At 51.4% G+C, this 26,077-nt stretch overlaps 1 protein-coding gene across 1 annotated transcript; it reads right to left on the bottom strand.

Annotated features, from left to right (window-relative positions):
• Positions 1–3,902: 3,902 nt before the first annotated feature.
• SIGLEC11 (sialic acid binding Ig like lectin 11) lies at positions 3,903–11,098 on the bottom strand. The gene is made up of 9 exons (XM_045772285.2): positions 10,983–11,098; positions 10,528–10,908; positions 10,050–10,334; positions 9,845–9,892; positions 6,989–7,246; positions 6,622–6,906; positions 6,301–6,397; positions 5,992–6,061; positions 3,903–5,456 (listed from the first exon to the last, which is right to left on the bottom strand). Exons 1-9 carry the CDS (start codon positions 11,017–11,019, stop codon positions 5,262–5,264), a joined length of 1,656 nt encoding a protein of 551 aa, XP_045628241.2. The 5' UTR covers positions 11,020–11,098; the 3' UTR covers positions 3,903–5,261.
• Between the last annotated feature and the right edge of the window lie 14,979 nt (positions 11,099–26,077).

The following is a 26,077-nucleotide window of genomic DNA, read 5'->3' as shown; positions in this document are numbered from 1 at the left end:
GTTGAGTGTCTGCAAAAGGAGTTTCTTTTGGAAAAGTTTACCTTCTTTTTTTCTCCATCTATTCATCCCTTCAACCTTTCACCCATCTATCCAAAGTTTCATGCAGATACCCATCCATCCATCCATCCATCCATCCATCCATCCATCCATCTTTCTATCTATCCATCCATCCATCCGTCCATCCATGCAACAATCATCTATCTTTCTATTCATCCATCCATCCATCCATCCATCTTTCTATCCATCCATCCATCCGTCCATCCATGCAACGATCATCTATCTTTCTATTCATCCTTCCATCCATCCATCCATCCATCCATCCATCCATCCATCCATCCTTCTATCCATCCATCCATCCATCCGTCCATCCATGCAACGATCATCTATCTTTCTATTCATCCAGCCAGCCAGCCAGCCAGCCAGCCAGCCATTTAGCCATCCAATCCATCAGCCAGCCACATATCAATCCATCCATTTATCCACCCAGTCGTTCCATCTATCCATCCATCCTTCCATATACTTTTCCATCATCTACCCTCCCACCCACCTTTCATCCTCTCATCCATCTGCTCATTCTCCCATCCATGTACTCTTCCTCTTCCATACGCGTATCCTTCCTTATATGAGACAAATATTCAGCAGGCATATCTTGAATGTGTGCTGCGTGGCACTCAGCGTGCCGCATGGAGGATCCCGATGAACTAGACACGCTGAGGCCCTTGAGCTCATGGAGCCTCCAGTCGAGTGGAAGAAGGCGTTAAATGAGATGACTTTTGGAGAAAAGGCACAGTGCTGTGATGGAGACCAAGGGGCCCAGGGAGGGGAAGCGCCTTTGCAGAGAGCCTGGAGAGAGATGGTGGAGGAGCAGGCACCGCCCCCCACCCCGGGAGCGTGAGGCCTGGGCAGTGGCCATGGCTGGAGGAAGGGGGAGCCTGCGGAGAGATTTCGGAGGCAGCCCAACCAGCAGCGTGTGGCCAGTGACAAGAGTGGAAGGGATTCTGAACGGAGGGATACACTCACCTCCCGGACTTGGTCTTGAGGATCTGGAATCTTCCACCATTACTTTGGCATGAGGAGGTCAGAGGCTGGATTGGGGAAGAACCATTCTCCCCAATTCTTGCCTGCCTGGGGGACGCAGGGGAGATTAGCAGACTGGTGTTCATTTCCTAGTTGAAAGCAAGTGTGTTTAGCGCTTTCCAGAAGGGGATGTTCCTCAACGAGAGAGAAAACCCACCTGCAAATCTCCTGCTTAAAGAGCCTCTCTGTTCATGAGTCCACAAAAGAAGAGAGATGTTAGCTGCCCTTCAGGGCCCCAGATGGTCACGGGATGGTCAGTGTCAACATCTGGCCCTCCCATCCCCCTGTCACTTGGTGCACTTGCCTGGTCCCCGCAGCCCCTCTGTCCTCCACCCTCGTCTCTGAGCGAGCAAAGCCAGCCAGAACCCCATGCTGCTCAGGCAGCAGGAGAATCACACGACCAGGTGGATCAGGGAGAGTGTAGACAGTTTCCCTCTGCCTCCGAACCTGCTTTTTGTCTGTCTACCCAGGTTCTGGACCTTGTGGGTCCTGGCATTTTGTTCCCCCAACTCTGCAAGAGGAGGGTGTTGTCATCTGCTTTAGATAAGAATCACACGGCCCAGGGGAGTGGGAAGGACTCCCATGCCACCATGCGGTGAACGGTGGCTGGACCCATTCTTTGTCCTCTACAACTCACCTCTGTCCCCAGGTGAAACTCTGGCCCAAAGTTAATCAGATGTTCGTGGTGCAGGGGCTGGTGGTGGTTTGTCTTTTGTTTTTTGTTTTGTTTTGTTTTGTTTTAATAATTTTTACTACAGGACGCCTGGGTGGCTCAGTCAGTTAAGCATCTGCCTTCAGCTCAGGTCATGATCCCAGAATCCTGGGACTGAGTCCTGTATTGGGCTCCCTGTTCGGCGGGGAGCCTGCTTCTCCCTCTCCCTCTGCCTGCCTCTCCCCCTGCTTGTGCACGTGTGCTCGCTCGCTCTCTCTCTGACAAATAGATAAATAAAATCTTTTTTAAAAAAAAAGATTCACGAATCGGGCAGCATCCAATGGGGCAAATAGAAAGGCACTGCAGGGAGCTGGACAAAGCGGAAGACTTCTCTGGGCAGAAAGGGGCAGGAACAAGGAAGTTATAGGAGGCCAAAACCAGGTTGTTTGTTGCAAGATCGCGTTCCTTCAGGGGCCCGTCAGGCAGATTACCTGATTAGTGCTGATCAGGGCGATTCCTGAGTGCCTCGTTTCAGATTCCGCGTCAGGGTGAGCCCAAACTGGACGCCTGGGTTTGGGGACGTGGGGCTTATCATCAGCAACTCTATGTTGAGCCTGTTGTCTTATTTTTTCACGCTGTGTTGGAAGTTAATGGGAGGAATTTTACCGCTTTTGATGGGAGATACTACAAATACAAATTTTGGTGCATGTTTGTGGAAGATGTAGGCAATGTTCATTCAGAGCAGGAGTGCGGCTGGAATGATTCTGTGGGAGGCGTTGGCCGCCTGCCTTTCTACAGGATGCTGCTCAAACAGCCTTGCTGGCTCTTCTACTGGCGCTGAAGTAAGTGTCAGGAAATTGTTCTCTTACTTACTCTTTGTGCTGTTGCAACTGAGGGATGAAAGAACTTGTGATTTGTTGCCATGCAGTATTTTTCAATTCTCTCTCATTCAAACCCCCCAGTGGCTCTCTTTAATGAATAAAGTTGGGAAAATCCTCAGGGTGTTTAAGTGCTGAGATTATATTTTAATTCTGAAGAAAGGCTGCCCAAATTCTTGATTTTTAAAATAAGCCATGGGGATGCCTGGCTGGCTCAGTTGGTGGAACGTGCGACTCTTCATCTCGGGGTTGTGAGTTCAAGCCCCATGCTGGGTGTAGAGATTACTTAAATATAAAATCTTTTCAAAAAATTAAAATAAAATCTTTTTAAAAATAAATAAAGTAATCCATGTTGGGAAGACTATTTTATTTTTTTACTTACAACTTCCAGTATCTGTTTAGCAATAGAATTATGCAGATTGAAAGAACAGAAAACAGTGTTAAATGCTCTGTGTTTACAGGAACTTCTTGGGACACCTGGGTGGCGCAGTCAGTTAAGCATCCAACTCTTGATTTCGGCTAAAGTTGTGATGTCGGGGTGACAAGATGGTGCCCCAGGTCAGGGTCTGCATTTGGTAGAGTCTGCTTGAGATTCTCTCTCCCTCTCCCTCTGCCCGTCCCATTCATTCTTTCTCTCAAATAAGTAAATAAATCTTAAAAAACAAAAAACAAAACAAAACAAAAACTTCCTGAATATGTTAAAGAAATAATTGATGAAAAATTTATCTCTTTACATGTCAAGGCTATTCTTTTTTTTTTTTTTACGATTTTATTTATGTATTTGAGAGAGAGCAAGAGAGAGAGCAAGTGAGCACAGAGGGAGAGGGAGAAGCAGATTCCCTGCTCAGCAGAGAGCCCAACAATGGGCTTCAACTCAGGATCCGGAGATCATGACCTGAGCCGAAGGCAGATGCTTCCCGGACTGAGCCACCCAGGCGCCCCTGTCAAAGCTATTCTTAAAGGAGACATTACTTAGAACAGAAAGAGAATTTCTGATTTGAAGTGGATAGTTACTGCAGCATTTCCATGATGACCTTTCCAAAAGGATTTTAATCCCTAAAGAATTTTATTCTTTTACATGAACGTCACTAAATACCAGCATGGGAACAGATGGAATCATCCTGTACAGTGTTGAAGAAAAGAATAAGAAATGAGAACAATGCTCCTATTTTGTGGGTAGGCACTGTTTTTAAAAGTCGTTGATCAGGAGACGCAGCGTAATCCTGAAGAAGGGCAAAGCAAATGGTGCCGTGAAAGATGGAATTTGACACATCAAAATTTTGTTTAAAGAATTTTATTTTTAAGTAATCTCTACACCCAATGTGGGGCTCGAACCCACGAACCCGAGTTCAAGAGTCACTCACTCCACCGACTGACCCAGCCAGGCGCCCCTTGACACTCTATTGGATCACGATGCTGAGGTTGAGCATGTTTTCTCATTAATGGACACAATGGGGAGAAAAAGTAAATGGACATTCAAAGGAAAGAATAAATAAATTGTATGTGACCACTGCAAATACTACAGTGAAAATTAATAACAAGAAACCGCGCTGAAATGATGTGGGCGGTTTCGGCGGGGAGCGCTCGCATGCCCTACCACGCATAGTCGATTGCAGACCCAACTGAAAGAGACAGCCTTGACCTTACACGGACTTGATAGTGGACGGGGTCACTACTCTGCTATCCCAGCGCGAGGAAGCCTGGCTCTTTTATTCCCGCCCCTCCCCGTGCGCTCCTTTTCTTCGTAAAGGCCTTCCTCTGTCTTTTCCTCAGGCTTACCTACAGTTTTGAGGACAGCTTTTTTTTTTTTCCCCCACAGCTGTTTGATTCCCCCCCAAAATCCATTTTTTGCTGGTGAAGTAGCTGGCCGTTTTTATTTTAAGGTTAACACGATATTACAATGTAAACGGACCACAGACCGTCACTGCAAGGAATTTCATAAGCCAATTCTACAAAAAGAAGACACCGTTGAAGGGAACCAAGACATCTGGCACATATAAAGAAGAAGGTATATAATTTAGATAACCTGTCGTTTATTTCAGGAAACCCGTAACTGATTTTCTGTGTGGTGAAAATACACAAGTTGGGTTCCCAGGAAGCAGGCTGAGAGTGTTCCTGAGGAAGGGCCCTGGGGGTCAGGGATCCTCCTTGTGGAGGGAAGGAGGAGGCAGCTGGGGCAGAGGGAGAACTGCGGCCTCTGCCCCGGGGGGCGGCGGGGGGTGGCCTCCGGAGCTAGAACAGCCCTACAGAGTGGTCCCCGTCAGAGCAGACCCTTATACCAGGTAGGCTGCCCTGGGAAGGGGCGGGAGCTGGGGCAGGGTGCTCTCTGACCTGCACCCCTGTTGGATCCTTCATCTTCATCGCCACCCTGACGCCCCACAGCAACCCTGTGAGTCAGGTTTACTGCGTCCACTTTTACAGAGGGGGAGACTGGGAAGTAAAGCGACTTGCTCGAACTTGGCCTTGTAATTGGTGACCGGCTGAGATTTGAGCCCCGTTCTGCCCATCACCACACCAGTGGGATTCCCACTCACTAGTTGGCAACCCGTTTCCATGGAAAACTATTCTCTCAGGAATTGTCCCCCGATGTCTCCCTTCTTGAGAAACCCTGGGCCCTCTACCCAGAGGTCACGGGAGCTCGCTGGAGCCAGTGGTCATCGCTTGCAGATCTTGATCTCTGAGTACTCGGTCGTGCTGGGGCCCTTCAGGTCCTGAGGCTTCCAGGGCCTCAGCCCGTGGAAGGTGAGGGAGGCGTAATGAAGGTCCTGCTCCTCCTCCAAGGTGGGAGCGGCCAGGGCTGGGGGCAGGCAGGCTAGGGGCGTGCCTAACGGGTACTCATGCTGGTAACCCTGAATGGAGGGGAAAGAAGGAGGTCCAGTTAGGATAATGGGAGCTGGCAGATAGCCAGCAAACCTGGAAACTGAGCGCTTAGTCTTTCATCTATTCATTCCGCAAACATTGGGTGTGCCCCCGTTCATTCATGCAGTAAGTATTTGAGAATAATAATGCCTCGCCCTTGATAATCAATTGCCAGGCTCCTAGATTCCTCACAAGCCATTAGGGAGACACAATTATCCCCATTTATCAGGTGGAGAAACTGAGGCTAAGTAAATACCCCAAAAATCACACGCTGAGTTGTTGACAGGGCCGAGATTAACACCCAGGTCTCTCTGGCCCCGGTGTCTGGCACCTTCTGGAATAGCTGCCCCATGCCAGGCCCTGGCAGACGGGAGGTCACTGGCCTGGGTGACTGAGTTCACGGGGACCGGGGAACAAAAGCCTGTTTGGGGCATGACAACCAAAGTCATCTAGAGGGTTGTGGCTGTGGCCATCCTGGGGTGGTGGCCACATGGCATCCTGACGGACAGAGGGCTCATCACTCACCCAGGAGAGGGGACCCAACGTGCAGGTGGCATCCTTCCCGCCGGGTTTCTGCTTCCTGAAGATCTTTACCCTGAGGGGGAGGCCAGGATCTGTCAGCAGCTCGGCTGACTCACTACCGCCCCTGCTTAAGAGGCTGACAGGAGGGAATGTACCGAGCCTGGCGACTCGTGAGAATGGGCATGGCCAGGATCCCCAAGTCTCATGGCCGGGGCATCATCCAGGTTCCTCCGGCTGGGGCTGCCCGGGACCCCAGGACTCGGACCCCTGCTGCCCCACGCACTTGCCCTTTCTCCCACGGGCAACACTCACATGAAGAAGACGAGGCAGGGGCAGAGACTGAACAGGCCAGCGACACCAGCTCCCCCGACAGCCCCTAGAACGAATCCTCCCCCAAACTCCGGCTTCCCTGTGGGTGAGTGGGGTTTTGGGTGAGTCCCCTCGAGCCCCAGGACCCTGGTGCCCTCTCCTCCCAAGGAACTCGGGCTCTCATGTTCTTCAGCTCCCAACCAGCAGAAAACCAGGACTCTGCCCCCCACCCTTCCTCTCTCTCACCCCTTCCCCTCCAGGCCCCAGCCCCACCCCCAGACCGTTTTCTCTAGGACCCAGACTCCCTCCCGACAGCCCCCAGACCTGGCAGCAGCAGGACCACCATGCTCTGTTTCCCATGCACATTCCAGGCCTCACAGCTGAGTCTGAGGCCGGAGCCCAGCGGCCCGCTGAGGCTCAGGGAGCTGTTGGCCCAGGGCCCCGCAGAGCTAGAGGTGACGGTCCAGGAGGCATTGCTGTGGTTCCCCTCCAGCAGTCCCTCCCGCAGCCGCCAGCGCAGGGTGGGGGCGGGCTGGGCTTGGGAGGAGCAGTTGCAGTGCAGCCCCTCACCCTCCCAGGAGCAGGAGGGGGGGAGGAGCCGCGGGGGGTCTGCGGGAGGGAGGAGAAGGGTCAGTGGTGCCTCTTCTCCCCAGGCCCAGGCAGCCTCTCCCCCAGGGGTCCCCACACTCACAGACCACAGAGAGATGCAGGGAGACGTGCTGAGAGCCCAGCGAGTTCTGAGCTTGGCAGGTGAATCTGCTTTCGTGGCCCAGCTCCACTCGGGGCAGCTCCAGGAACCCCGGCTTCCAGGGCTGGGAGGGGCCCAGAGTCCGGCTCCCCTGGGCCCAGCTCAGTGTGGCGGGAGGGTTGCTGTCAGCAGCACAGACCAGGAGCAGAGATTCCCCTTCCAGGACTGGAAGAGATGAGCCATTCCCCAGGTGTTTCAGTTCTAGGGGGAGAGAGAGAGAGAGAGAGAGCGAGAGTGCGCGAGCGGAGTCCTGGCCGGAAGCTCTGAAGCCCTGGTCCTATTTCTTCTCTCCATTTCTCCTAAGTTGGGAAGGGATCTCCACAAGTGCTTTTGTAAGCAGCTTTGTGGTGATGTAATTCACATACCAGACAATTCCATTTACACACCACTTACAGAGAGTCATGGGGTAACCATCACCACATTCAGTTTTAGAACATCTTCATCACCCCCACCAGCTGCCTCCCCCCTTTCTCCCACCCCCCCAACCCCCAGGCCCTGGCAACCCCTAACCTACTTTCTGTCCCTATGGATCTGGTCTCTTCTGGACATTGCCTGTAAATAGAATCATGAGCCACATGGGCTTTTGTGTCTGGCTTCTGTTGGGTGGCAGGACATTTCCAAGGTTCTCCTGCCTTGTGGCGCCTGCCGGGGCTTCGCTCCTGCTCGTGCAGAATCGTGTTCATCACGACGACAGACTGCATGTGTTTATCCATCCGTTGATGGACACTGGTTTTTCCTAGGCCAGTGCTCTTTTTTTTTTTTTTTTAAGATTTTATTTATTGACAGAGTGCAGGTGCACAAGCAGAGGGAGCAGGAGAGGGAGAAGCAGACTGCCCGCTGAGCAGGGAGCCCGATGCCCAGGGATCCCAGGACTCTGAGGTCATGACCTGAGCCGAAGGCAGATGCCCAACTGACTGAGCCACCCAGCGCCCCCTCCTCCCGAGGCGAGCACTCTTAACTACACTTCTCCCTCTCTGTCCCGAACTACTGAACACTCCTCTCTCAAGGATCCAAAATTCAAGCCCTTCAAAGCTCTTCAGGATGTGACCTCTCCCTCTTCCCCTCCTTCCCTCCCCCGCCCTTGTCTTAAGATAAGTAGGGCATCCACACTGTGCATTCCAGAATTCACAAAGGAGGAAGGGGAGCTCAGAGCGAAGCCTGCCTTCCATGCTGACTCCACAGGCGACAAATCCCTCCCGTCAAATGCAGCGTTTATTGCCAGTGTCTTGGGCGGCCTTCCAGAGCGATTCAATGCTAGCCTCTTCCAGGAGCATTGAAAATATACACCCCTGAGACCCCCACCCACAGTTTTGCTCCTGGGCATATAATTTACAGTCCCACTCCTCGGAGCGCTGGCACCCTCCAGGAGCCGGTTAGAAATGCAGAACCAGAGTCCCCTCCGGCCTCCTGAGTCACATCGGCATTGTCACAGATTGCTGAGACATCTGTGTGCTCAACAGGGCTTGTGAGGTACGGCCTAGAGAAATGCTCTTCTGTTCACAGGGGGAATGTTCCAAGCAGCAGCATCATGAAATCCAGACAACTCAAGAGTGGAACGTGAGGGGCGTCTGGGTGGCTCAGTCATTAAGCATCTGCCTTCAGCTCAGGTCATGATCCCAGGTCATGATCCCAGGGTCCTAGGGTAGAGCCCCGCACTGGGCTCCCTGCTCAGCGGGGAGCCTGCTTCTCGCTCTCCTGCTCCCCTACTTGTGCTCTCTCTCTCTCTCTGTCAAATAAATAAATAAAAATCTTAAAAAAAAAAAAAGGAGTGGAACGTGAAATTAACATGTAATACCTACGGACAAGGAGGGGCAGAAATTACAGCTACGACACGGATGAACGTCAAGAACACGAGGTGGTACCACATCAGAAAAATCAAGGGGGCTCTGACCCCACAAATCCACTCCCAGGAGTAGATCCTAGAAAGATCTGGAAGCAGTGAGTCCAGCAGATCCTTGTAGGGAAATGTTCAGAGCAGTGCCGTTGACAGGAGCCACAAGGTGGAAACGACCCAAATGTCCATCCGAGGACAGACGGGTGGATGGATGGTGGTCTCTCCGTACAACGGGATAATGTTCAGCCTGACAAGGAGTGAAGCACTGACCCGCACTCCAACAGGGGTGAACCTGGATCACATCATGCCAAGTGGAAGAAGCCAGGCACGTATTTAGGAAAATTATAAGAAAATAGAAGATACGTGGACGTGTTAATTAACTGGACTGTGCGCCTCCTTTAGCAGTGTAAACGCATATTGACTCTACATATACGAATCATCACGTTGTACACTTTAAATATATACAATTTATTCATCAATTATACCTTCATCAAAGATAAAGTAAAACAAAATATAGAGAAAGGATGGTAACAGAGCGTCCAATGTCATGGCTTTTCCTGAGGCCAGACGGAGGGGCTGAAATTGGGAAGGAGCATTTAGGGTGTTCCAAAGGTGGGATTGCTGTTCTTTTTCTTTTAAGTAGGCTCTACACCCAGTGCAGGACTCGAACTCATGACCCTAAGATCGAGCCAGTCAGGCGCCCCTGTTCTATTTCTTAACCTGGATGGTGAGTACCAGGGTGTTCATTGGATGCTGATTCTTCATAATTTGCATGCATGTGACAAATAGTCTTTGCATATAATGAATGGTAAGCAAAGATCACCTGTCACACAGTGAAGGGGGGCTTCCCGACTCTGCTGTCCCTGTGTGTCTCCCTGGCCCTCCCAGCTTGGCTTCGAGCCCCAGGCTCTGCTGTCAGGGAATCTGCTCCCATCCAGTCTTAGGGAGGGGGCCCTCCGACCTACCTGTGCAGTTTCGTCGGGAGATACCAATGCTCAGGTTCTGTGGGGCATCTGGGACAGAGAGACAGTAACGAATGGGGTCGGAGCTGGCCCTTCTCCCTGCCACCCACCCCGAGGAGACACAGGAATGGGAATTGACACAGATAAGCCCTGTGTCCTCCCTGCAGCCCCCGCCCCACAGGCACCCGGGTCCAGGCCCTGCACGCACAGGAGACGTTGAGCGTAATGGTCCTCTCCGTGTTCACGCCAGCCCTGGGGAAGGTCACCCGACAGGTGAGGTTGGTGCCGTGGTCCTGCAGGCGGGGGGTGAGCAGGATCTCTGAGGAGTTAGAGGCCTCCAGGTCCAGCCCTGGGGCTCTGAGGGCAGCCCCTGTCCAGGAGATGGTGAGGGGCGTTGCCTTATCACAGGCCCCAGGCACAGAGCATGTCAGGTGGCTGGGGCAGCCAGACTCCAGCGGTTCCTTGACCCGGATATCCGGGGTCTGTGTCAGTGCTGGAGAGGAGAGAAGGAGAGGCCAGACCCCAGAGGGGACCCCCATGTGTGTCTCTGAAACAGGTCGGATTCACCCCAGCCCTGAAAGGACCATGCTTCATTCTCCCCATTAAAGATGAGCTGCAAAGGGTCCATTTCTGCCTTGGAGGACATGCCCCCTGCCCCGTGATTGACCCTTGGGGACCTTCCCTACCTCTCACAGTCACAGTGAGCCTGTTCCTTTTGTAACTGTGTCTCATGAGGCCCCTGTCCAGGAGAAAGTAATAGTTTCCACCGTGTCTCCTCTGGGCGTCTGTGATGCTCAGGGAGCAGTTGCCGGCCCCAGGGTCTCCGAGAAGGTGGAATGGAAATCTGGTCTTCCTCTTTGTTCCTTTGGCTGGGTTGTTTGTGGCCACGAGAACGTCCGCTTTGGGATTATCCTTTGTCTGGAACCAGGAGCCGTAAGTGGGTGTAGAGTTGTTCCCGCCAGCCCGGGGGTAGGAGAAGGAGCAGGGCACGTGAACGCACAGACCCTCCTGCACCGTCACCGAGTCCTGCACTCGGAGCTCGAACCCTGGATCCTCCTGCAGGGACCCTGCGGGGACACGGAGGCTCGGCAACCACGTCAGGACCCGCACCACCCCCACCCCGGGCCCTCAGCCCGCTCACCGGCCCACAGCAGGGGCGGCAGCAGCAGCAGCAGCATTTCCACGGTCCCCGGGGCTGTCCTCAGCCTGGCTTCTAGACGCGCCTTTCTGTCCCAGAAGGAAGCTCCAACAGGAAGCTTCTTGGGGGAAGAAGAGGGTAGTGACCATCCACGGAAGAGGAACCTCAGGAAGGGAACCACAGAAGTCCTGACAAATCCCTTCTTCCAACTTCTCCTTTCGCAGATGAAAGAAGCAAAGTAGAAAGGACACAGGACTTGCCCTACACCAGCAGGAGCCCAGTATCGGCCGGCCTCGGGGGTGGGCAGCCCCAGCGGTGGGGCTTTCATGAGGAATATTGAGTAAGGGCTCCAGGTGAGGTGCTGGGGGCAGGATTCATTCATCATTCATTCATTCTTTCTTTCATTCACCGGGGAAACATCTACTCCCTACAGGGGACAAAGAGAAGAACTGGACTGCCTGACTCCTGCCCTCAGGCATCACACCTCATGTGACCCCCCCAAACCCAACGCCCTCTGGCTCCCCAAGGGCACTCAGCTTCCCCGCCAGCCTTGGGGCTGAGTCTGCAGTCCACACAAGCTCCCAGCTCCACAGTGAGAAGCAGGCAGGGGGGGACCCAGGGTCCCCGCACTCAGAAGGGCCTCACACTTGGGGTATGGTGCTCTGAGGTTGCCACCTTGAAATCCTTAATGATTTTATTTCTTTTTTTTTAAGAATTTTTTTTTTAAGGACTTGGGGCTTGAACTCACAACCCTGAGATCAAGACCTGAGCTGAGATCAAGAATCGGATGCTTGACCGACTGAGCTGCCCAAGCGTCCCTAGATTTGAATTTGTGTTTTGTAAGTGAAGCCTAATGGGATGAGGCGCACCGGAGGGGGAAATTGGAACCTTGGATCACAAGCCTCCCCCACCCCCCACCTCCCCCTATCCCCCATCCCCAGGGCAGATTCTCAACCCCACTCCCACCCCCACGTTCCACCCAGGCACAGAGAGGGTGTGAGCCTTGCTAGGTTGAGAGGAGGGACCCCCAGACACCTGTGAGGGTCTAAGGGATTGGACATTAACTAGCTGTTGGGGAAGGTCATCGAGAAGATGGGACCACCAGTTGACCTGTGAGCTGGACCCAGGCCACTGAAGGCTCCTCACCCCCTCCCCCGTCCTTGGAATATGGGTTCTACGTGCCTTTCCTGCTCCCAGAGGCTGCTCCAAGGACACACAGCCTTGAGAACCTGCACCGTATAGGTGACCGAGCCCCGTGAAGGCATCCCTGTATATAAACTTTTAAGATTTGGAGGGCAGGTGCCAGGATCCACAGCTCTTGCTGTGGCCCAAGACAAACCCCGTGTGTAAGTTCCCTTTGCTTATTCAAACTGCCGCCTACCAGGGCGCCTGGGGGGCTCAGCCGGTGAAGCATCTGCCTTCGGCTCAGGTCATGATCCCAGGGTCCTGGGATTGAGCCCCATGTCGGGCTCCCTGCTCAGCAAGGCGTCTGTTTCTCCCTCAGCCCCTACCCCCTGCTCATTCTCTCTCTCGAATACATAAATAAAATCTTCAAAAAAAAAAACAGGGGCGCCTGGGTGGCACAGGGGTTAAGCGTCTGCCTTCAGCTCAGGGCATGATCCCGGCGTAATGGGATCGAGCCCCACATCAGGCTCCTCTGCTATGAGCCTGCTTCTTCCTCTCCCACTCCCCCTGCTTGTGTTCCCTCTCTCGCTGGCTGTCTCTATCTCTGTCAAATAAATAAATAAAATCTTTAAAAAAAAAAAAAAATCTGCCGCCTACCAACACATGCTATGACATGGATAAACCTCAAAAAATGGTGCTAAGTGAAAGGAGCCAGACACAAAAGGCCACATACTATAAGACTCCATGTGTATGAAATGCCCGGAAGAGACAAATCCACGGAGACGGAGGTAGATTAGTGGTTCCCAGGGGTTGGGGGAGGGGAGAGTGGGGAGTGACTACTAACAGGTGTGGGGTCTCCTTCTGGGGTGATGGAAAAGTTCTGGAACTGGATACTGTATACATTAAAATGGTAAATTTTAGGGACACGTGGGTGGCTCAGTCAGTTAAGCATCTGCCTTTGGCTCAGGTCATGATCTCAGGGTCCTGAGATGGAGCCTCACGGGGCTCCCTGCAGATCAGGGAACCTGTTTCTCCCTCTCCCACTGTCCTTCTCCCTTTGTCTCTCTCCCCGCTTGTTCTCTCTCTCTCAAATAAATAAATAAAATCTTTAAAAATAAATAAATAAATAAAATGGTAAATTTTATCTTACGGGTTTTTTAACCGCTTTTTTTTTTTTTTTTTTTTTTTTTTTTTTTAGTGTAAAGAAGACAAAACCCAAACCATACTGCAGGTCAAGAGAGAGAGTCCCTGGAAGAAAGGAAAAAGCTTTTTCCTGCTTTTTGTTACAGGGGCCCCACAAATTACGTAGCCGGTTCTGGTGAGAAGCTGGACCAGGGGAGTGTGGTCACCACTGTGCAGGGGCTGGGTCGATGATCGATGAGCGTCTCTCTCTTGAAGAGCTGGGACAACATTGGAATCAAAGACATACCCGGGGCCACTGTGCTTCTGTGCGACCCAACTCCTCAGCTTCCTAGCTATGCATGTAGTAAAGAATTAGCCTGAAGCAAAGACTGGCCTGGCCTTTGCCTGGGCTCCTGGAGGGGTCTGGCGTAGGGACCCCTGAGCTCTTGGAATGTCCTGCCTGGTAAGAGCGCCTTAGTTTATCTGGGGGCCTTGGGCCACAGCAGATAGGCACTGGATCTGTCTGCCCCCTGGTGGGGCTAAAATCTGAACAAGTCAGCCATGGTGGCGGGGGGTGTGGGGGGAGCTCCGCGTCTATGCGACTGTCCCTATTGTAAGTAGCACAAGCTAGGTGGCTTAAAACAATAGGTCTTGTTCTTCAGGTCTTTCTAGTGAATCATCGAACCTCAGGGTGGTGTTGGGGACCCCCAGAACAGACTGTCTCCCTCCTTCAGGGTGCAGGAAGCCAGGGGGAGGCGGTGCCCCGCGTCCTGGCTCCGCAGGTCCGCAGACCCCGGCTCGGCGCGCCCCCTGGTGGCCCCGCGGCGCTCTGCTCTCAGCGAGCCCGGGCGCGGAGCCTGCCCTCGCCGGGAAGCTGCTGACTAGGGGACAGGTTCTGTGACTGAGTTCACACAGGGGACAAGCCCAATCCGAAACCGCACAGAGAAAGCTTCAGTTCCTTTGCATGGTAAACGGTTCCTCACTTAACTTCTCAACCACTTGTCTCTCAAACACGAGGCGACTTGTCCCTTTTAACTAAAAGGTCCCAGGAGGTGCCACAGAGACCCCACACAGCAGCAGCAGAGCGCATCCCCACCCCCTGGCATGTGGATAGAAGGTCATTGTGTTCCCTGCCCATCCCTCCCGTTGCCATTGCTACAATATCGTCCACAACCCGACCTGGGCCCTGTAGACAGCAGCCCTGGAGGGGCGGCTCTGCGGATCGGGGACACCGGGACCTCTGTCTCCAACTCAGTCACTCTGCCTTGTCTGGGTTTAAGTCCGTTTTTCAATTTCTGCAGAATTGCAAGAAGGGCGCCTCAAATTTCCCTTCTTTCAAATCAAGTAAGCGGTTCCTTGCTTTTCCAGTAGATGACCAGAAAGAATGAGGGGAGGGGGTGAGCCCCCGGCAGGACTCCAGGGACCCAGGCCCACACAGCATTGACACGTTGTGGGTGCTGAGGACTGAGGAGTCACCCAATGCCAGGCAGTGTCCAGGGGAAGAGAGAAGCCCTAATTCCTTCTCTTCTTCAGCAGACATCATTGCCTCTGGGTCTCCTTGGCCTGACAACCGGGGTCCAGTTGCGTGGATACAGAGGCCACCCTTCCTGAGAGAAACAGGAGGGTGGAGAACCTCCCGGGACTCACAAGGAATGACACCCAAATGTGTGTGCGTGCAAGTGTGTGTATGTGTCAGTCTTGCGTGTCTGCTTTATATGTATGTGTGTGTCCGTATCTGTGTAGCTGCCTGTGGGTGTGCAGGTCTGTGTCTCTGAGTGTGTTTTCTATTCATGTGTCTGTAGGGGGTGAGGAGACTTATTTGTGTGTATATCTATGCACACATGCTCAGTATTTGATTTTTTAAAATTTATTATTTGGGGGGGGAGGGAATGAGCAAGGAGGATGGTCAGAGGGAGAAGCAGACTCCCTGCTGAACAGGGAGCCCAATGCGGGGGCTTGATCTCAGGACCCCGGGATCATGACCTGAGCCAAAGGCAGATGCCCAACCGACTGAACCACCCAGGTGCCCCATGCTGGGTATTTGAAACCAGCCTCAAAAGCTAATATTGAGAGAGACCATGTATATCTTTGGTACCATATTGGGGATTTGGGTCATTATTTCCAGAGCAACAGGAGCCCCCTTAAAGTGTTTTAAAAAGCAGGAAAATTGTGCTTCTAACAGTGAAAATGCCAAGTGGTCCTGCAGAGCCTTCTCACTCATCAGGGGAGACTCAGAAGTGGCTGCCCCCCAGCCTCTGACTTGTTCTGCACACAAGACTCCTTTCTTCCAGTCTTGGAAGGGGTATCTCTGCACCCGAACATGTCTGTAAGGCTGAGCTGGGCCAGGAGAGCCGAATCCTGCGCCCCTCACAGCCCTTGAACCCTGGAGTACCGGAGCTGCCCCAGGTGGGGTCAGGGCATGAAAGTGAATTCACCTGCTGAGCTCAAGTACATCCGCTAGGGTCAGGTGCAAGGTCAGCACGTGACTTCCCTAAACTCCTCCCACGGTCCTGGCTGTGGTTCGCGGACGCTGAGGCGGGGGAGGCTCAGAACAGGTACAGGGGCTGGACATCTAGGACTACGAGATGGGCCATGGCCCCGCGGAGAGATGGAGGGGGTAGCGAAGGGATGGGGCTGAGAGAGTGTTTCTTTCTCTCCCCTCCCACAAACAGAACCAGAGAAAATGCCATATCCCAGGCGGAAGATTCGAGAAGGCAACAGTGGCCCCCAAAGATGTCCTCACTCTACCCCCCAGAGCCTGTGAATATGTGAGCTTGCAGGGCAAAGGGGACTCTGCAGGTATCATTACGTTAAAGGTCATGGGACGGAGAGATGATCCGGGGGAACCTAAGTGTAATCCTAAGTTTGTAAGAAGGAGGCAGAGGGAGATCTGACGGCAGAATAGACAGGAGGATAGGTAACAACGGAAGAGGCTGTAGTGACACCATGGGGCCAGGAATGCTGGCGGCCACCGGGAACTTCAGGAAGCAAGGAACGGATTCGCCCTAGAACCCCCAGAAGGAACCAACCCTGCCGACGCCTTGACTTTAGCTCGTGAGGTTCGCTTTGGACCTTTGGACTCCAGAACTGTAAGAGAATACGTTTGTCTTGTTTTAGCCTCTACGTTTAAGTTGAACCCCCCTCTCCCTTGAGAGGCTCCAGGGGCGGGTCTATCTCCTGGCCTTTTCCAGCTTCTAGAACTGCATTCCGTGCCTTGCAGCCCCTTCCTCCATTTTCAAAGCCAGCTGTGTGGCATCTTCTCTCTCGGACTCCGCTTTGAGCTGCTTTTCTGTCCCCTGGCTTTCGCTTCTGTGTCCCAATCTCCCTTTGCTTCCCTCTTATAAGAATGTTTGGAGTTGGGTGATGGGCATTAAGGAGGGCACGTGTTGTAATGGGCACTGGGTGTTATATGCAACTGATGAATCATTGAACACTACCTCTAAAACTAATGATGTACTATATGTTGGCTAATTGAATTTTTTTTAAAGATTTTATTTATTTATTTGACAGAGAGAGACAGCCAGCGAGAGAGGGGGAACACAAGCAAGGGGAGTGGGAGAGGAAGAAGCAGGCTCTTAGTGGAGGAGCCTGATGTGGGGCTCGAACCCAGAACGCTGGGATCACGCCCTGAGCTGAAGGCAGATGCTTAACCACTGCGCTACCCAGGCGCCCCGGCTAATTGAATTTTTAAAAAACAATGTTTGGAGTTACATTTGGGGCCCACTTGGATCACCCAGGATAATCTCCCTACTTCGGAATGCTTAACCCCGTGCTCGCTTCGGCAGCACATATACTAAAATCGGAATGCTTAACCCCATTGGCAATGTCCTTTTTGTCGTCTAAAAATTAACATTTATTTATTCTGGGGTTCTGGGGATTAGGACCTGGGTATCTGTGGGGGGCATTATTCAGCCTACCACAAACGGCAACACCCATTTCAATGATGAGGGGTGGGCAGGTATTCCCCCCTCTATCCGGGACCCTTTATTTTTTTTTTTTTAAAGATTTTATTTATTTATTCGACAGAGATAGAGACAGCCAGCGAGAGAGGGAACACAAGCAGGGGGAGTGGGAGAGGAAGAAGCAGGCTCATAGCAGAGGAGCCTGATGTGGGGCTCGATCCCATAACGCCGGGATCACGCCCTGAGCCGAAGGCAGACGCTTAACCGCTGTGCCACCCAGGCGCCCCTATCCGGGACCCTTTAAAATAGGGAAGGAGGGGCGCCTGGGTGGCTCAGTCGGTTAAGCGTCTACCTTCAGCTCAGGTCATGATCCCAGGGTCCTGAGATCGAGCCCCGAGTTGTGCTCCCTGCTCAGCGGGGAGTCTGTTTCTCCTTCACCCTCTGCCCCTACCACCTGCTCATTCTCTCTCTGTCTCTCAAAAATAGATCAATAAAATCTTTTAAAAAATAAAAAAAATAAAATAAAATAGGCAAGGAGGTAGGATGAGTTATCTGTTCTCCAACGACACTGCCTGACTTCACAGGGGCCTATGAAACAGACAGCCCCTCTCCCTCCTGGGCGGTCCATCCACACCAGCCAGAGAGAGTGAGAAGTGATTACATTCAAGAAGCAAAGGTCGCTCCTATTAGTCAGGAGAGAGGGATGTTTGGTACGTTCAGGGTTTGTACTGTGACCTTGTTTGTTGTCTGCATTTATTTATTTTTTTAAAGATTTTATTTATTTATTTGACAGAGATAGAGACAGGCAACGAGAGAGGGAACACAAGCAGGGGGAGTGGGAGAGGAAGAAGCAGGCTCATAGCAGAGGAACCTGATGTGGGGCTCGATCCCATAACGCCGGGATCACGCCCTGAGCCGAAGGCAGGCGCTTAACCGCTGTGCCACCCAGGTGCCCCTGTTGTCTGCATTTAGAGAAAATTGTGAAATGGGCTTTTTTTTTTTTTTGTCTTACCCTATTAGGACCAAAGAGTGCCCTTGACTGATGTTTGTGTCCTATGAGATTGGATTGTTGTTGTTTTTTTAAGATTTTATTTATTCATTTGAAAGAAAGAGTGAGAGAAGGAGCATGATGGGGGGGGGGGGCGCAGAGAGTGAGAGAGGGAGAAGCTGAACAGGGAGACCAATGCAGGGCCAATCCCAGGACCCCAGGATCATGACCTGAGCTGAAGTCAGATCCTTAATTGACTGAGCCCCCCGGGCGCCCCTGTGAGATTGTTTCTGTCCCACAAGAGAAGAGCACTGCCTGGCCAGGATCTCAAGAGCTCGTTTTCCCTTTTCCAGTACGTCTCTGTTCCTACAAATTCTTGCTAAGCACCACCCACTGTGGGGGGTTCAATCAATAGAAGGGTATCCTCTCACAGTTCTGGAAGCTGCGAGTCTGAAATCACGGGGTGGACGGGGCTGTGTTCTCTCCGAAGGCGCTACAGGGAAGGATCCTCCCTCACCTTTTCCAGCCTCTGGTGGCGGCCAGCCACGCCTGGCTCGCGATGTCATCCCTGCCCTCCCTGACTCTGTCTTCACATGGTGCGTCTCCCTGCATGTCTATCTCTGTTTCTTTTTCTTCTTGCAAATCCACCTGTCATATTGGGTTCCTCACGCCCCCTACCGAGGAAGGACCTCATCTGAACCAATTACGTCTGCAATGACTCTATTTCCAAATAACTCACATTCTGAGGCTCCTGGGAGGACATGAACGGAGGGGAGCGGGGGTGGGGGACCCAGTATGCTTGGTCAGATGGTCATCGGGAACTCTGTGTGAAGTCATGGTTGTACGTTCAGGGCAAGACCACAGAGCCACAGATGCAAAAGACAGAGCACTCAGGGTACCTGTTCATGCAATTGGCCGGTGCGTTCCGGCCGCGTTAGCTCCCGTCTCTGGAGCGAGGGCTGATGCCACGCCCAACCTTGCTTCAGAATTCATCACAATTCCGTCCTGAAGAGGCAGGGCGTCTCCAGGACCGCTACTGGCCAGCTCACTTCACTTTTCCTCCATGCTCTTATTACAGTCAGGATGTAGTTCATTATATGAAAAGGATTTGTTTACTTGTGGAGCTGTTCCACTGACCCAGACACAGGGTCTTGCTCTGGTTCCACGAGTGACTCCACTACTGGCCCGAGTGTGGCTGGGCCCTGGTCTCTGCTGGAGGATTTCACTCTGGGATCTGCCTGCCCTCCACCATGCAAAGGGAGCTGGGTTTTTACCCCTGCAAGTGTAATGCAGAGGAAAAGCCTCTGGGCTGGGAGTCAGAATCACCGAACCCAACTCAGGGATCCTCCTAGAGCTTAGAAATGGGACTTTGGCGATTCATTACCCTGCTTCGGTCCTCAGTTTCTCTTACAAATGGGAATTTGTAACAATTGGTTTACAAACATACCAAGCCCTTTCTAAGTGCTTTACAAATAATTAACTCGTTTCGTGCCCACGACAAGCCTGTGCTGTGGGTGTTATTCTCCCATTTTATAGCAGAGAAAACAGGCACAGAGACGCTAAGCAAGCTGCCCAAGGTCACACAGCCAGTTGGTGGGGGGGGGGGGCGGCGGGATGGGCTGTCCAGCACCCTGGGCTGTCCTGCACCACACTTGTCTCTAAGCCCTAGGCGTCCCTGTACTGGTGGGGTTGTGACTGTGGGTTCTTGTCTGTGCTCCCCAATGGAATGCAAACTCTAGGAGCTGCGACTCTGGAGCAAAGAGAGGCACTGGATGAACATTGCAGAATGAAGGCAGGCGTGGGGCTCAGGACATCTGCATCCCTTCCAACTGCCAGAGCCCTCCCGCCGCACTCTGCTCGAGGAGCTGTATTCCTGGCCAGGGTGTCCATCGCCAGCAAACGAGATCCTCCCGTTGACACGGGACCAGGAAGAAACCTGGGCCTCGATGGTCGGATGGAGCAGAATCCGCTCGTGGCGGGGCATGCGCGCCACCTGGCGGCCGAGTTCCGCCAACACAGCGCCACCCGGAGACCAGAAAGGTTTGCTCTGGGTGAGACGGGATTGCGTCTGAAAGGGAAATGCTCTCCGGAGTGTTCCCGGCTGTGATCTGGAAATCAACGCGAGGATGGGGGCCGTCTCCCAGTGGCTTCCAGACATTTCTGACCGTGATGCACAGTCAGAAATCATTTCACATTAACATAGTTTAAGGAAATGCCACCCTGTATGGGATGATATTTTTTACTCTGATCCTATGTCTAAACGCTGATCAGAATCTCTTCTATCAATTTGTGGACTCTATAACGGGTACCCCGCTGCCCCATTTTTTCCCCAGCTCACACAGAAAGTTTATGATGGAACAAAGGTTAGAGCCCAGGCCCAACTCCTTCCAAACTCAGGGTATTCTCTCTCCATGCTGTGCTGGCTCTAAGGTCCCTGCTTGCCATCCCTGCCTTCCAGATAAGGAACCTGGGCTCAGAGAGGCAGAGACAACTGTTTAAGGCCACACAGCTCGGTTTTGCAGTGCCAGCCTCTGGCTCACTTCTGGAGGAGAAAAATCACTGAATACTCCCAATTTCACTGTTGGGTAAAACTTAATTTAGTCCTTTCTCTGCTTCAGACCTGAGTGAGCTGCACCTGCCTGCTGTTTTCCTGTAATGTACAATGTAAATTACTGACAATGCAAAGCTCAGGCCTAAAAGTGCAAGTCTTCGTATGTAACAAAAGGAAACTGAGGTGGAAATACAGCCCGTGTCTCTTCTCCATCCTTCACGCAAACTGCCCCACTTAACTATGTGTAAAGGCAACAGGGGAAATATGAACATGGTCCCCTGGGCAGCAGCTGGCAGGGACTGCTCAGGCCAAAGTCCAGAGGAACGTCAGAACCTGAGACAGGAGTTAGCCCCAAAATGCTTTGCCACCAGGGCCTTGGGTGCTCCGGGTGAACTTGAACTTGGACCCTGACATTTGCATTGTTTCCTGCCAAGTAGCAACCACCGCTCAGAAGGGCTTCAAACTAAGTTCCAGCTCTGAGGGCCCCTGACCCCCAGCTGTGAGTACCCAGGGTGGAGGGACATCCCCAGAAGTCTCAGTTACAGACACAGCTTCTCAGAGTTGTATTTTTCCTACTCTTCCTCTTTTTCTTCTTATTTTTTTTATCTTGCTCTGCTCCGTGCCAAGAGAGGGAAGATAATGAAAAGTCTAGGGTCATGCAAGTGGGACATCTAAAAGAACCTCACCACAATAAACTGGGGTCCTGTATGCATTTCCTAGGGCTTCGGAAACAAAGTACCACAAACTTAGTCACTTAAAGCAACAGAAAATTCTCCTCTCCGGGTCCTGGAGGCCAGAAGTCTGCAGTCAAGCAGTCGGCAGGACTCCTTTGTCCAAAGGCTCTAGGGGAAGATCCTTGCTTGCCTCTTGCAGTTTCTGGTGGCTCCAGGCGTCCCTGGGGGTATGAATGCATCACCCCAGTCTCTTCCTCTGTGGTCACATGGTCTCTCCTCCCTCCTCTCTAATGGTATCTGTCTTCTGTCTCTGATAAGGACATTTGCCATTTGATTTGGAGCCCATATTTGTGTTTTTTTTTTTTTTTTTTTTTGCAAATACAGTCACATTCATAGACTCCCAGGGGTTAGTTAGGACATGGGCATATCTTTTGGGGGGCCATTATTCAACCCACTGTTGACTCCAAAGACTAAAACCATCAAGGGTAAACAATTTAATTCACTCCTCCAGTTCACAATTTGCAAGTGTCAAGTAAAAACAAATGGTGAGGGGCATGTGAAGTAACTGCCCGATGGGCATGGAGTGACGGGAATGTTCTGGAACTAGACAGAGGTGGTGGTCGCACAACACTCTGTACTAAATGTCAGTGAATCATTTGCTTTAAAATGGTCAATTTTATACTATGTGAATTCACTTTAGTAAAACAAAATTCAGACCTGGTAAGGAGAGACTTTACTAGGATTATGGCAAGGTGGAAGAGGGCTCAGGCTGAGGACGGACCAAAGTTCCAGATTCAGGGGAGTGTGGGGAGCAACTCAACCTAGGTTTAGTTAACAAGCATTTTGTTCTGATAGATCAATGCGGACAAAACAGTTCAGCAAATCACTTATGAGTCCCCCCTAGTGCCCTTTTTTGAGGGTGGGGAATTTGAAGGGTCTGTGTGTGGTCCTGTCTTGGGTGAACAGCGGGGTCATCCGTGGGTCTTCTCTGAGTCATGAGGACAGTGCTTCTTTCCAGTAAGCCCGTTCCTGAAATGGAAACGTCTAACGAGGCTTTCTTAACCGTTGCTGTTTTCCAGATGCACAAGGCTCAGGCAAATTTCAGCATTGTCCCAAGTAAAGATGTTTTGGAAAAACTTGCCTGGGAGCAGCTCTAAGGACTGGTCAGCCCCCACATGGGATTTCAGCCCCAGTTCGTAACACTTGGGGCCCAAAGATTCAAGATTTGAATGTAAGTGGAAATAAATCTTAATACAGCAGTTCTCAACCTTTTTGGTCTCGGGACCCCTTTACACTCTTAAATAAATATCAGCAACCCAAAGAACTTTTGTTTGCATGGTTGTATCTATCCATATTTACAAATTTAGCAATTAAAATTGCAAAACTTTTAAATCACAGAAATATATAAGCACATACTGATTAGCTCTGAGTAATGATGTCATCACACATCACATAACCTCAGGAAAACTCTAGACTGGGGGGACGGGGAGGTGGCAAATAACATTTTAGTAGTATTATGAAAATAGTTTCAATCTTGCAAATCACCCGAAAAGGTCTTGGGGACCCTGAGGCAGACAACACTGCATTCCTGACCCTTGCTTGCTGAGCCTTCCAGTTTTATTTTATTGATCATACTCCCTAAAGTTAGTTTTTCCCTTCTTTTTACGGTAATAGGACCACCTAGGTTGTGGCTGCGAAAATGGCCGCCCATCTGGAGACTACACTTCCCAGGCTCCCTTGCAGGTAGCTGTGACCATGTGACTAAGCTCTCCTCAAAGGAAAGGCCCAGAAAAGATGTGGGAAACTCCCAGCTCAAGTCCTTAAAAGGAGGTGGCTTGCTCTCCAATGATATCTCTGTCCCCCTTCCTGCTTGTTGTAATAAGGTGGTGGTGGTGGTGACTTTGCTTCAACCGAGATGAAGGAGGACACACCTCAGAATAATGGTTTCCGAAGTGTGGTCCCCAGACTAGCAGCAGCAGTGTCACCTGGGAGTTTGTGAGAAAGGCAGATTCTCAGGTCCATCCAAGACTTGCTGAATCAGAAACTCCCGGGCTTTGGGCCCAGCAATCTGTGTTTCAAAAAACCCTCCAGGGGATGCTGATAGACAGTTTTGAGGACCACTGAGCTGGGAGCTGTGCGAGCAACAAGACAGTAGCACCTGGGTCCATGAACAACCTCAGGAGACCAGCTTGGATATTTATATGAGGAAATCGATCTTCTATCTTATTAAAGCCTCGGTTACTTGGTCATTGATAAATCAAATCAGTATCTTAACGATATATTCAAATACACCCTTTGGTTCTTTTTTTTTTTTTTTTTTTAAGATTTTTATTTTTAAGTAATCTCTATACCCAACATGGGGCTCAAACTCACAACCCCAAGATCAAGAATCACCTGCTCCACTGACCTAACCAGCCAGGTGCCTTTGATTCTTTCTTGAATTAAGAATTTTAGGGGGTCCCTCCTCAGACAAAGGAGCCCATGACTCTGGATCTCAGGGTTGTGAGTTCGAGCCCCATATTGGGTGTAGAGATTAAATAATTTTTTTTTTTTTAATTTGGGGTGCGTACATTGGTTGAGTGACCGACTATTGATTTTGGCTCGGGTCATGATCTCAGGGTGGTGAGATCACACTCCACATTGGGCTCCGCACTCAGCGCGGTTGGCTTGAGGTTTTCTCTCTCCCTTTGCCCCTCCCCCAGTCTCTCTCTCAAATAAGAAATAAATTTTAAAAAAATGTTTTTAAAGAATTTTAAGGGCGCCTGGGTAGCTCAGTCAGTCAAGTGTCTGACTTTGGCTCAGGTCATGCTCTCAGGGTCCTGGGATCAGCCCTGCAATGGGCTCCCTGCTCAGCATGGAGTCTGCTCGTGCCTCTCTCTCTGCCCCTCCTGTGGACGCACAAGCGTGCACATGCACACACGCTCTCTCTCTCTGACAAATAAAATCTTTAAAAAAAAAAGGATTTTATTTATTTAAGAGAGAGTGCACAAGTAGGGGGAGTGGCAAGCAGAGGCGACAGAAGGAAGCAGGCTCCCTGCTGAGCAGAGAGCCCGATGCGATGCAGGGACTCCATCCCAGGACCCTGGGATCATGACCTGAGCCAAGGCAGGTGCTCAACCGACTGAGCCACCCAGGTGTCCCAATAAAGAAAAATCTTAAAAAAAAAAAAAAAAAAAGAATTTTAAGCATGTATCCACACCCATCAGGATGGCTACTATTTAAAAATACACAGAAAATGAGTGTTGGCAAGGCTGTGGAGAAATTGGAACCTTCATGTACTGTTGGTGGGAATGTACAATGGTACAGCCGCTGTGGAGAAGTTAGGCAGTTCCCAAAAAATTAAAAACAGAAAAAATACGATCCAGCAATTCCACTTCCGGATAAACCTTGAGGACTTGGAACACTATCTCATGTAAGCAGAATCACACACTGATCTTTTTGTGACTTATTTCACTTAGCATAATGTCAAGACCGATCCATGTTGCAGCGCTGTCAGAATTTACTTCCTCTTTAAGACTGAACTATATTCCCCTACATGTCTATACTCAGCCTCTCTTGCAGCCACAAGTGCCCATGTAACATACTCTAGACAGTCAGATGCAGGCGGAAATCTACCAGGCTAAGAAAGTTTTGACCTCCTGCCTCAAATTCATACACGATGCCTGGAGCTGTGGCCTCCATCTTGTGACTATGAGGAAAAAACCAGAGACTCGGAGAGACTTCAGCAACAGCAGTCTCTGAACCTCTGAACAAAGCCAGCAGCCCCCTTCCCCCTCCCGCTCCCTCTAATGAGGAAAATTAACCTCTCATGCGTATGCTCGCGATCACTTCTCCTGTTCACTGCAGCCCAAAGCATTTGTAACTAATACAGTGGGTCAGGTTACGGATCTGTCTCCCCGGCCAGAACATAGGTCCCATGGTGGCAGAAAACATGACCTTGCTCACACTGTGTACCCTTCCCATCCCAATTCCTGGCTGGTGGAGACTGCACAGATGGCATGCATGCTTGAGGTCCTTCATCCTAAATCTAATAGTACTATCCTCTTGTGTTCACGGAAAGAACCACACAAAAGGCTTAAAATGGCACTTGACATAGTTAGCCCTGAACAAATAGATGTAGGGGATCCTCTCCATCATGGCTTCCAGGCCATGTTCCCACTGACCTCCGAACTTCCCCCGGGGGGGCTTTCATTAAACAGCTGGCTCCTTGGCAGGGGTACCCCAGGATTCTTACAGTGTCTGGGCCCTATTCGGTGTGTGTGACAAGAACCACAAGGAGTGGTCGCCTTTGACTACTCTTTGTAATTAATGGTCTGGATCTGGGGCACCTGGGGGGGGGGCTCAGTCAGTTGAGCAACCAACTCTTGGTTCCAGCTTAGGTCATGATCCCAGGGTTGTGCCCCACATTGGGCTCCATGCTCAGCATGGGGTCTGCTTATTCCTCTCCCTCCCTTCCACCCACCCTGCTTGTGCGCATGCTCTCTCCAATAAATGAAGTCAATTTTGAGCACATGAGAGCGGGGTGAGGGGCAGGACGAGGCAGGAGCCTGACGCAGGTCTCAATCCCTGGACTCCGGGATCATGACCTGAGCCACAGGCAGGTGCCCAACTGAGCTATCCAGGCGCCCCTAAAATAAAATCCTTTTTTGGGGGGGAGCGCCAGGGTGGCACAGTGGTTAAAGCGTCTGCCTTCGGCTCAGGGCGTGATCCCGGCGTTACGGGATCGAGCCCCACAT

This window comes from Ursus americanus, chromosome 21 (genome assembly GCF_024610735.1).
Source record: "Ursus americanus isolate L20-20 chromosome 21, mUrsAme1.1.p, whole genome shotgun sequence".
Lineage (NCBI taxonomy): Eukaryota > Metazoa > Chordata > Mammalia > Carnivora > Ursidae > Ursus > Ursus americanus.
This window is presented reverse-complemented; position numbering and strand designations above follow the sequence as displayed.

Coding starts and splice junctions, on each gene's coding strand:
- SIGLEC11 (XM_045772285.2), bottom strand. CDS start 11,019: ATGCTGCTGCTGCTGCTGCCGCCCCTGCTGTGGGCCG. Junction 6,398..6,621: donor GGTGGTCCTGCTGCTGCCAG/GTCTGGGGGCTG, acceptor ACTCACCCACAG/GGAAGCCGGAGTTTGGGGGA. Junction 5,457..5,991: donor CGTTGGGTCCCCTCTCCTGG/GTGAGTGATGAG, acceptor CCCTCCATTCAG/GGTTACCAGCATGAGTACCC.